This window comes from Lynx rufus, unplaced genomic scaffold, assembly GCF_022079265.1.
Source record: "Lynx rufus isolate CCGP_SWC_20201006 ecotype Redwood Valley unplaced genomic scaffold, mLynRuf1.p SCAF_19, whole genome shotgun sequence".
Lineage (NCBI taxonomy): Eukaryota > Metazoa > Chordata > Mammalia > Carnivora > Felidae > Lynx > Lynx rufus.
In genome coordinates this window covers 24,136,480-24,149,021 of record NW_025814833.1, presented here as the reverse complement: position 1 = coordinate 24,149,021, position 12,542 = coordinate 24,136,480, and the positions used below count along the sequence as shown (strand labels likewise).

The window sequence follows — 12,542 nt, the reverse complement described above, 5'->3', positions numbered from 1 at the left end:
AAAAACACATTTGACAGAGAGATTGATCTAAGTTGGCCAGAAGATATTGTTGAAAGGCTGTTCAATAAAAGCGATTATCGAAAAAAACTTCAACTTCAAATACTAGATACCATTGAGGGTATCTTAAGTGACATTTGCGAGAAAACACTAGATGAGAATAATGTCCTACTTGCTGAATCCACTCTTAATAAATGTAATACAAGTGGGAAACATTTAGAAGCAAACTCTGAAACAAACGCCAAGTGTGCAAATAAGGCTGTTCCAATGCTTTTAGTTCCTAAGTCTTGTGTCGCTATGATTTCCAGTGATATGGTGAATATTGTTCTTCAAAGTCTCACTTCTGCTATCATGCTTGCTGTAAATGCAAAGGATTCTATTTCTCCAAAATTGCCCCTGATGTTTTCTGGTGTATGTCCCAAATCAGAGCATCAACAATCTCCTGTTATGGACCCAGTGAATGAAGGGAAAAGGGAGATACATCCATTTGCAAGAAAGGGAAGAGATGTACAGCTGAAATCAGTCTACTCTGATGATAATCAGACAACTGTACTTAAAAAACAAGATGCCAAGAAACATGCTTCTGACCCATGTGAAGAAAATGCTCACTTCATTACTAAAACCATTTTGAATAGATTAAAATCTTTTGCCACAGAAAGAATAGATTTTCTACTTACTCTTGATAGTCAGACTAGAGAAAAACCATATGTTTTCCCAGAACTTACAAATTATAAACAAAACGACAGTCTATTTCTTGAAGCAAACCAAATGCCATCAGATGTGAGTATCCCAAAAATCTCAACAGCCAGAACCATTCTTGGTCAAGATGTCACAGATTACACATTTGCTAAATATAGGGAAAAACATAGACCTTCAATTCATATATCACAAGGTAGTCTTAGGGAATATGCTGACATAATTGCAAGTACCATTTTGATGCTTATAAAAAATGACATAGATTTAGAAATCCAAAAGATGTATTCATATCCAAACAATACCTCATTCCAAGAAAACATAATTGTGAGTGAAACTGTCAACAACATCTTCAATAGTTTACATGATAAAATATCTTTAAAGGCAAATAGGCTTTACTCACAGCAGAACCCTAATCTATTTCCACAACTAGCTGTACAAAATGAAATATTGCCTGGTCAAAGAAAGATGGAAGACAACACTGAACTATCTCTTTTTTCAAAATACCCACATCAAAACCAAACTCTATCAGAAGCAGAAAACCTGAGAAGGGTTTTGGAATAGATATTTAAAAATGGAGAATCTAGACAGGAAAAATATGCTTTGTTAAATGCAATTAATGAAATTTTAAAGAAGGTATATCAGAGGGTAATGGAAGACATAGGCCATTGCCCTCCATGTAATGAACTCCCCCACTTTACATCTGATTCTAAAATTAAAACATCAATAGCAGCACACAAAAAACCCATGCAGCCATATATAAGCAGTGTTGCAAATGACATAGTAGGAAGTGTTTTTGGAAAAATGTTCTCAATAGTTATGACATCCTTATATGAAAACAATAAGGTCAGAGGAGAACTGGAAGCATCTGGCAGTGATGAATTACTGGTGAATCCATCATACTTTCAAGACTTGAAACAAGCAGAAAGAAGTGTTCCCCCCGAACATGTGATACTGCAAGTTTGCCCTTCTACAGGCATTAGAAGCATGACTTCTTTGGAAAACACCTTACTGCAAACTTCTCCATTGCAAGTGGGTGAAGAATTGGCCCAAAAAGTTCTCAAAAAGATCACAAATTTTGTTTTACAAAACCTAGAAGAGAATTTGTCCCCTAAAGATCAATCTGATGAAATGCAATCTCTGAGGCCATGCAGTTCTAAAGCTAGTTCCAAAGGCAGCCCTAATGCGAGTTTTAAAACACACTTTAAAGCAAAATCAAAAGTTCTCTCTTTGCCTAAACTTGGAACAAAACCACACCTAGAACCTAGTGGTGCTAAAGCCAAAAACAAGACCAAGTTAAGTCCTAGAGAGAAGACTTTAAGAGGCAGTCAGTCCAATACTGGCATTGGTCTGCCATACCTGCTATCAACAGGGGATGCTAAAAACTCCTTAGTGAGAAAAAAACTCCCCACTGCAGAACTAAAAATGTATGCCAAGGATATAGTAAGCAATATTCTGGAAACAATTGTAAGTGAATTTCAAAAGATGAGGCAAAATAGGCTAATGGTAAATATAAACACTTTAACTTATGATCAAATCTTGACAGCAAGCAAAATAGTTAATGCAGTTTTGCAAGGATTATATGCTACAAAGAACAACAATTTGGCCAACCAAACAAAAGGCTCATACTCGCATGATCTCAAACTTTCACAGACGAATTTTAGGGCAATCTCTCTTGCAAATCCAGAAGCCCATTTGTCTTTGGAGAATGTTTCTTCGCAGCTAGAGAAAGTCTTCCTAAAGAAGATATTTTTAAACAAATGCTTGATAAATGGCAAACAGAATCAAATGACATAGAAAATGAAAAATATAAGCTATTGATGATAGCTGAGACTGTTTTGAATGAAATTTCAATGAAAACAAAAGAATTAGAACAATCTGTTTCACTTTTAAATTTGTCACTTCTTGATGCTTGTGAAAGCAGGTACAACTTTAAAAGAGCTGCCTTTAGAACTGTGGGTTCCCAAGTACAAATTAACATATTTGGTCAGGAAATTGTTAAAAAGCTATTTGAAAAATTAGAGGTGTACTTCATGACTCAGATGTTCATAACAGATGGTGAAGAAATGCTAGAAAGCAAAAAAGAAACTACTACTAGAAATCAAGGTGGCTCCTTAACAACAAACATCCTCAACAGTGTACCAACATATAACACAAAGTTGAAAGACAAAGTATTTGGGGGTTCTAGCCACCAAATTGCTCAAGAGATCATGGAAGGGGTTCTGAACACCTTAGAATCATTTGCAGACCTACAGTTTAAACATATCTCTACATATGCTTTTTCTGAAATTGTGAAAATACCTATTGAAAACTTTTTTGCTGTCCAACAGAAGCCATTAATGAAAACGATATTGCCCAAGTTACAACAACTGAATATGTTTCCTGATGAATCTAAATCAAGTACTATGATCTCCCAGGAGAACATGAAGACGACCCTTCGACAGCTTCACTCATTCCATTCAGAACTGCTTACTTATACTGCTAATACTGTCAATAACATGCTTGGTATAATTAAGAACAAGCTAGACAAAGAAAAATGCCAAATGGAACCATCTTCAAGTCAGATCATCAGCACACTGATGGACCAGTGTACTCATTTCTATGAATCTATGATAAAAAGCCATCCAAAGGAAAATCTGCTCCAATTAGCTGAAAATGCCAACACTGCCAATTGGCACAGGTTTGTAACTGGGATGGGACTGTTCACTTCAAAGTCAAAGGGAGTTAGCTGTGGGGATGATCTTCCACAAATCCCTGGCTTGTATTTTTATTCAGAGGAAGATAGAAAAGTAAAGGATAAGATTTCCTCAAATCTATCTTCATATGTCAGATACTCTGCAGGTGATATACCTAAATCCAGAAAGCCATTGAAAGGGCTTGAATCAGAACTTAAACCATTATATTCTAGAAGTGAAGGCCAAGGCCTCAGCCATTTTGATCAAGCCACGAAAGGAAACAGCTCTCTCCCAGAAGGCAGCATCTTACAAAAACCATCTCATAAATCTGGTGACTCTGTGCAAGCAGCACCAGAGCACTCCACATCCTTCATAGAAATGGAAGAAGGTGAAAATCAAAGAGTTCATCACTGTGAGTTCCCAAAACCAGTTGTTAAGCTAAACCAAAAACAGACAACCATTTCTCCACCCAAAATATGTGTAGCTGAAGAAAATATTGTCAATACGATGCTGTTGAGTTATGGCCTCTCAAGTCAAACCCCACAAACTAATGAAAGTATAGAAACAATGAAGCCATTTTTTGTATCAAAGGAAAAGCCTTTGTCTCTAATGTCTGAAGAACAAAAGGATAATAAAAGCTTGCTTAAAATATGGGAAAAAAGAATCAGCTCTAAAACCAAAGAAGAAAACAGAAGCCTTATAGCAAGTGTAGACAATTTCACTTTACTGGAAAAGTGGAAAGATAAGTACCAAATATTAGAAAAATAGCACCTCTTGAAGAGGCTGAAGTCATTGCTTTTGCAGATCAAGAACTGGGACCACAGGAAATCCATTTAGTAGCAAGATATGTTACTACAGCTGTGGCCACACATTTCAAGAACTTTGAAGCCAGAGGTGAGTGAGGAATGACTTATAAAGAATTGGCATCATTTTAGAAAAAAAAAATCCATGAGTTTTGTTTCACTTCTCACATCCAAGAAGCTGCATCCATTGCTTCTCTGAAAGTAATCTTGGATTTGGGGTGGCTGATTGTGTGTTTTTCAACTGGTCAGTATGCTAAAAGGAAAAAAAATGTTGATACATTTACATAATTTTTATTTGGAGGAGTGTTGTGCAGTTTTCACTATCAACAGATGAAACTAAATGGGCATAATTTAAAGTGATATATTTTGTTGGGCATGACGTGTCACTAGGACACGATGAAACCAGTTGTCTTTCTTGGGATATACAGTTGCTCTAAAGGCAAATTCCCAAACATAAGTTCAAAGAGGGTTTTTCTTTTTATATGTTTTTTTAAAAGAATGATTTCTTAAATTATAGTCAGACTTTCCATACATAGACTGTAATGATCCAACTTATTTTTGATATATACAGTTAGTCTTTGCAATTATTGATGATAGAGTTTACAAGAACAGTGGCATCAAACTTGTTCTGTTCATGTGCCACTGTTTTGACTTAAGCTCTTTTTTAAGTACAATACTCTAAACCCATGCTTACAAATAGGATATATGCACTCCCTTTTTATGAATGCTTACATGCATATTTTTGGGTTGAACCGTATAAAATAGCCATTTTTGTGTGTCAAAAACTGTCAAATATCAGCAGTTTCATTCAGTTCAATTTACTGTATACTATAGAGTCCCAAACTGGATAATTAGCTAAAGAGCTGAAAATGTTTTCAAGAATAATATGAGGTCTCTAGTTATCACTGGAATCACTCTAGGGCATTGCACCTAAAGTTGAAAATCATTTCTCTGCCCCAAGATTTCCAAAAGCTACAAATATGTTTATACAAGAAAGAAACAAACACTTACAGATCTGAATTCTGGCCATTTTCTTAACTTCCTGGTGGAAGTAAAGTCCCACATGTGGGAAATAGAGATTTGAATAAAACTCAGTTCCTTCCTTGACTAGGTTTTTCTATTTCTTGAGTGAGGTACCCCCAAGGTAAAATTCGTGTATAAAATATTGTTAGTATTTTGAATGCTCAACATTTTCCCTTAATGCATGTTAAAAATAGTAATGTTTTCTATTTTAAGGTCCTCTTGATGAAAAAGTATCTATTGTTTCCACACCGTTAAGGAAAAAATATGAATCAAAGCAGCCTCTAAAAGACATTAAATATGATTCTTCACTTTATCAATTTCGTGAACATCTCACTGAACTGGTTATTTCCTATATAATTTCAAGCATTTATGACTGTACTGAAGATGGTGAAACAAAGCAGAAATCACTGGAAAACCAAGATGCAGCATTTAGCAAGGTTATTCTAGTTCATTCACAAGTGTTTGCAAGTTGGTCAATTTCTGTCAGAGGACTTGCTTTAAACATTTCTGAAATCAGGGGTGCCTGGGTGGCGCAGTCGGTTAAGCGTCCGACTTCAGCCAGGTCACGATCTCGCGGTCTGTGAGTTCGAGCCCCGCGTCAGGCTCTGGGCTGATGGCTCGGAGCCTGGAGCCTGTTTCCGATTCTGTGTCTCCCTCTCTCTCTGCCCCTCCCCTGTTCATGCTCTGTCTCTCTCTGTCCCAAAAATAAATAAACGTTGAAAAAAAAATTAAAAAAAAAAACATTTCTGAAATCATTATTCAAATCCTTATTAATAGTGACATTTTAAAGGAAGACATTACACAACAAGTGGTTTCTGTGAAAACAAAATATATTTACTGCCCAAGAGTAGCTGCGGCTGACTTTGGTGATCTCTTTCAGGATCTCTTAATAGGAGTGATCCATGTTCTGTCCAAAGAAATAGGAATAAAGCATCAGCATGGCAGCAGAGGAAGAAACAAGCCACTCTCCATGCTTAAAAGCCATAGTTTGCCTATTTGCAACAAAACCAAAACTATGAAAAGACAGACATGCCCCAGAGGTTGGGAGTCAGCTCCTACTCAACAAATTAATCAGCTAGTACAGAAAAATAAACTAAACTCGCTGGCATGTAAGTTAGGCACTCTGGCTGGTAGCCTAAAAACTCATGAATCCAAGGAGGTAGTCAATAAAATTTTCAATATTGTTTTCAATTTGTTTTTGCCAGATGAATGCCCAAATTGGGACATGAATTCCAATAAAATACCAAGAAAAATGTTCCTATCTTCAAATAACCAGCAAAGCCTTAGAATGCCTAGAAATAACCCAGGACTCTCCCCCAAATCAGCTTTTCTTCTGAATGTTGTATGTGAGAAAATAGAATACTTTTGGAAGAATGTACAGCCAACAACTTCCTTACAGATAGCCCTCCTTCTGATGAAATTTCAGTAGAAGGTCAACTGTTCAACATACTACAAAATGTAGAGGATTATTTCAGGGAAACTATGGACTCTGGTTCACCATTTGAAGAATATGACATGTCAGACCTTTTGGAAGATCTGGCAGAAATAAATCAAGAATCTATGCTTAGTATTACTTCCCATACCTTGGTAAAATCCTTAATAGAAAAACTGTCATGTGGTATACATCAACCTCCCAGAAGTCCACTTTTTACAAGCAAGAATTTAACGTATAGTACTAGAGAAAGACTCCCTAGCTTCCCCAAAGGAAAAACGCCAGAATTAAAAGAATCAAGACTGGGTAAACACTCTGTAAGATTCATGAGTTATGACAGCAAGCCTTTGACAGAACCACTGAATAATCCCAGGGTGATACATTCCAAAACACAAGTCCAATTTTGTAAGCAATTTTCAGGAAAATTCCCTCCTCTGCCTCCTCTTCAAAGACCAGGTAAAAAAGAATTGAATGCAACAGCCATTCTTAACATGAAACATCCAGAATGCATGTACACAGGAGTTTACTCTGCCACATTTCTGGAGGAAATAATTGCAGACATTTTCCTTAATCTCTCTACCTCATTGCAGGGCAAAAATGTAAACATCACTGAAGCTCAGCTCAATGAGATAAATATATTAGATGTCAACTCTGTAGTGAATGAATTTAACAATGCTCGAATCACTGTTTTACGGGATGTTGAAGAAAGGATATGTTTTCCATCAATCAATAAAGAAACTGTTAGAAAGATTGTTGACTCAGTTAATAATGATGTTTCATGGGAATATGCATTACAAGTTACCAGTGGCCATCATCTGACACATGCTACCACCTCAATAGCAGAACAGATAACTAATGGCATATTGAAAAAGAGTGTAGACTACCAGCTCCCATTGTGCTTTGTAGGAAAGATCATGCTTAATTCATATTACCCTCTTAAAGCTGAAAATATGTTGCAGAAACTTCAAAACAACCTGAGAGAACTTAATTACCAAGGTCAACATTCAGCGGGCTATACTACCATATTATCACACTCATTTTTAGAAGATGTCATCAGAAAGCTATTATTTCAGCTCATTTCTCCACCCTGCAAGGCTTCTTGCTTTGGAAAGAAGTATTTAATGACTTCAGATTTTAATGAGATGCCCACCTGTATAATAAATAAGGTTTTGTTAGCCATTTCAAAGCATAAGATTTGGCTCACTAAATATGATTGTCAACATCTATATACAGAAAAAAATCTTCAAAATATGGTGGAATCTGTTTATAATAATGTTTTACAAATATCTGACTCTCTTGTGTCAATACAGAAAAGTATAGTAAGCCAAAGCCCAGTTATGCTTGACCGAATGGCCAGTCTCATTATTCAAGAGATTATTGACAATCATCTTCAACCCTTTTTGTGTAGAGAGAGCTTACCTTGTTCAATGACTCCATTGGATGAAATATCAAATATGGTTAAAGGGGTTCTCAGTGAGGTCACAGAGTCACATAGACCTCTGAAGCCATCATCACTAGGTATGGACTTTTATCCTAATGCATTTGTAGAAGATATTGTTGCCGGACTATTATCAAAGGTCTTTAATCCAAAATATAACACTGAATATGAACTGGATAAAATGACCCAAAAAGTAGTAAACTCAATAAATAACCATTTTAACCAAGCTAAAATCTGCATTCTTCGTGATGACCAAAAACAGTCTTTCCCCACTGTAGATATAGACACTGTGGATAAACTCATCAATTCAGTTTATGAGGATGTTCTGAAACAGCATGGGCTAGCCCCTGAGGTTGACAATGAAGAACTCAAAAGCAGTGATATTTTTGCAGAAAATGTTACCAATTTAATTGTGGATGCTATTTCTGATTATCTTTTTCACCCACTGTTTTCTGGGGATTTGTCAGCTTCCTCCTATGCTACTTTAACAGCAGAGAACATTATTCAGAACATCTTTAGTGACAGCAGTGAAACTACCAAGTCAAGCCAGCATCTATCTCCATCTAACACCTTGCTGCCATACACATTTTTAGAAGCCATAATTAGAGTACTCTTATCTAGAATCTTTCCTTCTACATCTAACATGTTTCCATGCAGTGAAACTCCAAAAGGTAGATTAGGAATTAATTGCAGTGAAATCTCTTCAAAGCTAATCAGTGATATTAAGATGAAAATTTCCCAACATGAAATTCGATTTTCAAAAGATGAAGAAACCGAATCTACTTATTCAGAGGATGATGCTCAGCATCTTGCTGATTCTGTATTAAGAAATATCTTGCAAAATTATGGGTCTAAAGAAGCAGTTGAGCATGATATCACAAACAGTAACAATGTTCTTATTGACAGATTAGCAGGTTTTATCATTAAAAATATCTGTCAGCAGCATCTCCATCCATTTGTGTATGAAAAGTCATTACTTCCTCCATCATATACATATTTTGATGATATGAGAAAGCAGCATGTTTTTGTTGGTGTTTACTCCTCAGCCTTTTTGGAAGATGTAATCACTGGGGTTTTAAGCAAAATATTCCACAGGGTGTTAGGTATTGTGCAAACAAACTCAAGAGATTCAGGAAAAGAACTGTTGGCAACAGCTGAAAAACTCATATATTTGATAACAGAAGAATTCTCAAAAGCTCAAGTTAGCATCCTAGAAAATGCAAAGGAACAACTGTGTTTGCCACCAGTACACAGAGACATACTGATCAAAGTTATTGACACAGCGTATAGCAAAGTTTTACAAGAATATGAACTGGGACCTGATAAAGGCTTTCTTGAGGATACAAAAACATTGTCTGAAAAGGTAACTAAAATTATACTGGCTGAAGTTTTTGATTTCCAAATTCATCCAGATTTTATAGCAAAGCTGCCTTTTAAATCATATTCAAGACTCAATGCTGATGTGTTGATAAAGAGAGTTCATTATGCTATTAGTAAATCAAGACCCCGAAGACAGACCTATACAACATATACCACTGTATTATCACATACACATTTGGAAAAAATAGTCACTCAGGTTTTATCTCAGATAAGTCCATTGAACTGCAGTGCAGAAGACCCGGATTTTTTGCAGTCAGACTTCAGCAATGCATTTGTGAGGCTGATTGGTGAAACTATGTCAATAATTTCTAAACATGCAATATGCATTATTAAACATGGAAATGAAAAACAAAATGTGACTTCAAAGAAAGACATCCAGGCTATGGTTGAGGCCATTTACACTGATATTTCTCATTGAAGTCTATACCAAGCTCTTACAAAAGATAAAAAAGGCATGAATAATATACCTATTACAAAAATAGCAAGTTATATAATAAAAGAAATATTTAACAATCATTTTGAGTCATTTTTATCTGGAGATAAAACTTTTCCTTCAGGTACAGTGGGTCAAACTTATCAACAGAGAGCAACAGATCCTGAACAAAGAGATTTATTGTTTATTGTGAATTCAGCTGTCTTTTTAGAGGATGTAATTTCTGAGCTTTTATGCAGAATCCTCTATGTATTTTCACATAATGTCTTGGCTGCTGAGAACCCATGTAAAGCAAAAGCCAACATAACTAACATTGTTACAACATTAGTAAAATCAATTGTGCTGGAATTTACCATGTCAGAAATTTTAGTTGCAGATCACTTGGATGCAAAACTGTATTTTTCAGAAGGATATAAAGAAATGGTTAAAAAAACTGTCAGCCTAATTTACAAAAAAATATTAGATGATTATAAATCTCTGACTCATATTTATAGAGCTATACAAAGTGATGCTGTTAGTTTTGGGGAAAAATATGTTATTTGCTATTAGAAGAAATTTATGATTATCAAGTGGAGTCATTGGTTTTGGGAGAATTAGCAGCTTATTCCTATTCCTCCCTCCAAGATGAGAACATCATCAGAAATGTGCTTGACACCATCAACAATGATAGCCATGTTGTGCCATCATGTATGACTGTATTTCCATGTTCCCTTTTAATATTAAATTTTTTTTTCAATGTTTTTATTTATTTTTGGGACAGAGAGAGACAGAGCATGAACGGGGGAGGTGCAGAGAGAGAGGGAGACACAGAATCGGAAACAGACTCCAGGCTCCGAGCCATCAGCCCCGAGCCTGACGCGGGGCTCGAACTCCCGGACCGCGAGATCGTGACCTGGCTGAAGTCGGACGCTTAACCGACTGCGCCACCCAGGCGCCCCTCCATGTTCCCTTTTAGAAGATATTATTTACAAGCTTCTAGCACATATATTCTCTTCATTTGAGACTGAAACTGAACTAAATGAGAAAGAGGTGCCACCAGATTATGAGTTTGTGAATGCAGCTTCAAAACTGATGAAATTATAACAGAAATTTCTGAACATGAAATTAGACTTGCCACAGCAGAGGAGCATGTGGAAAGTATGCAGTTAGGGGCAACTGAGAACTTTATTGACTCCATATGTAATAATATTATGAAAAAAATTAAATTAGAAGATGAAACACAGAGCGATACATGCAAAAAGGGAGACTCATTCCTCAAGAGAATAGCTGGTTTTATTATGAAAGAAATTGTGGACCACCATCTGCAGCCATTTTTACATGAGGAAGAATCACCTCCCTATGACTTACCCAAAAATGACCACATCATTGAACTCTTAGAACTTGATAAAGAAAACAAACAGTCCTTCCCACAGGCTTCTGTGTATTCTGCTACATTTTTGGAAGATGTCATAATTGACCTTGTTCACAAATTTTATACTCTCCCAAGTATTGCTGAAAACCCTAAGGACAAAGAGATATCAGAAGAAGACCTCATGGGCATGGCTATAAAATTTGCAAATGCCCTGATTGGGGAATTTCGGAAAAGTAAGATTAAAGTCCTAGCAAATGCTGGAGAAATGTTTTCTTTTCCACCAATAGATAAAGAGACAGTCAATAAAGTATCTGATTCTGTATACGATGAGGTCATGGAAATGTATGGATCTAACAATGTTCAGAAAGATGATGGAAGTAACATTGTTATAGAGATGATAGCTGCTTTAGCCAAAAAGGCAATCTCTGCTTTCAAGATTCAACCCCTTTTTTTCAGGAGACTGGTCTTCCACCTTCTTTTCATTTCTAAATGTGGATAACATCATCCAAAGAATTCAACACCTACCATATAATAACTTTAAAAAAATAAATAGAAGCTTGAAGAACCACCCAGTTTCTTCACTAGAACAGTTATCTACACTTACTTCTCTGACTTCAGGCCTGAAAGATGTAATGGACACTTTGGAAATAGGTAGAGGAGCACTTCATGGAAAGGGGAATTTCAAAAAGGAGGACACATCTATGAAAATAGGCAGCATCCATGAGCTGACCTGTACCACTATACCTAGCATTATGAAGGGTGAATTAACTACCCTAGCATCAGGGTTAGTTGGAGGTGTGGCAAATAAAAAGAAAGGGGTTCTAAGAAAATCCCCAAACCCCCTACATGATAAAGCAGCATATGTAACTCAAGAGGATGGCAAAAATTTTGCCCAGCCTGCCTTAACAAATTCAGCTAAAGAGAATGTTCCTGCAAAAGAGGAAGAGAATGAGAAAACTAAAGATAAAGAGATTAAAAGTAAACCAGACAGTCCATCAGAAAATAACCCCAGGTTTTTTTCCTGATAACTTTTTAGAAAATGTTATCTCTGAAATAGTTAACAGATTGATTTTTAATTCCTCACTGGGTACAGATGCTGCATGTCAAAACGTAACCAATAAGGTAAATCAAGCTGAGGTCTATGACACAGCTATGAAACTCATTGATTCTCTGTTAAAAGAGTTTTCAGATGCTCAAATTAAAGTATTAAGCCCAGGTCAGGTTGGTCAGTTCCTCCCATCTGCAGATAAAGTTTCATCCGTTCACAATGTACCTCTCAGGCAAAAAGAGCCATCTGTGGATAAAGCACCTCCCCAG

General features: G+C 36.2%; 1 protein-coding gene across 1 annotated transcript in view; it reads left to right on the top strand.

Annotated features, from left to right (window-relative positions):
- The window catches only part of LOC124513824 (fibrous sheath-interacting protein 2-like), an 82,223-nt gene that overhangs the window by 44,610 nt on the left and 25,071 nt on the right, over positions 1-12,542 (top strand). Inside the window, 11 exon segments of the mRNA XM_047081816.1 lie at positions 1-2,422; positions 2,425-4,115; positions 4,118-4,259; positions 5,405-5,694; positions 5,934-6,543; positions 6,546-10,397; positions 10,400-10,579; positions 10,806-10,937; positions 10,940-11,673; positions 11,675-12,203; positions 12,238-12,540. Of these exon segments, the coding sequence (XP_046937772.1) occupies positions 1-2,422; positions 2,425-4,115; positions 4,118-4,259; positions 5,405-5,694; positions 5,934-6,543; positions 6,546-10,397; positions 10,400-10,579; positions 10,806-10,937; positions 10,940-11,673; positions 11,675-12,203; positions 12,238-12,540 (10,885 nt within the window).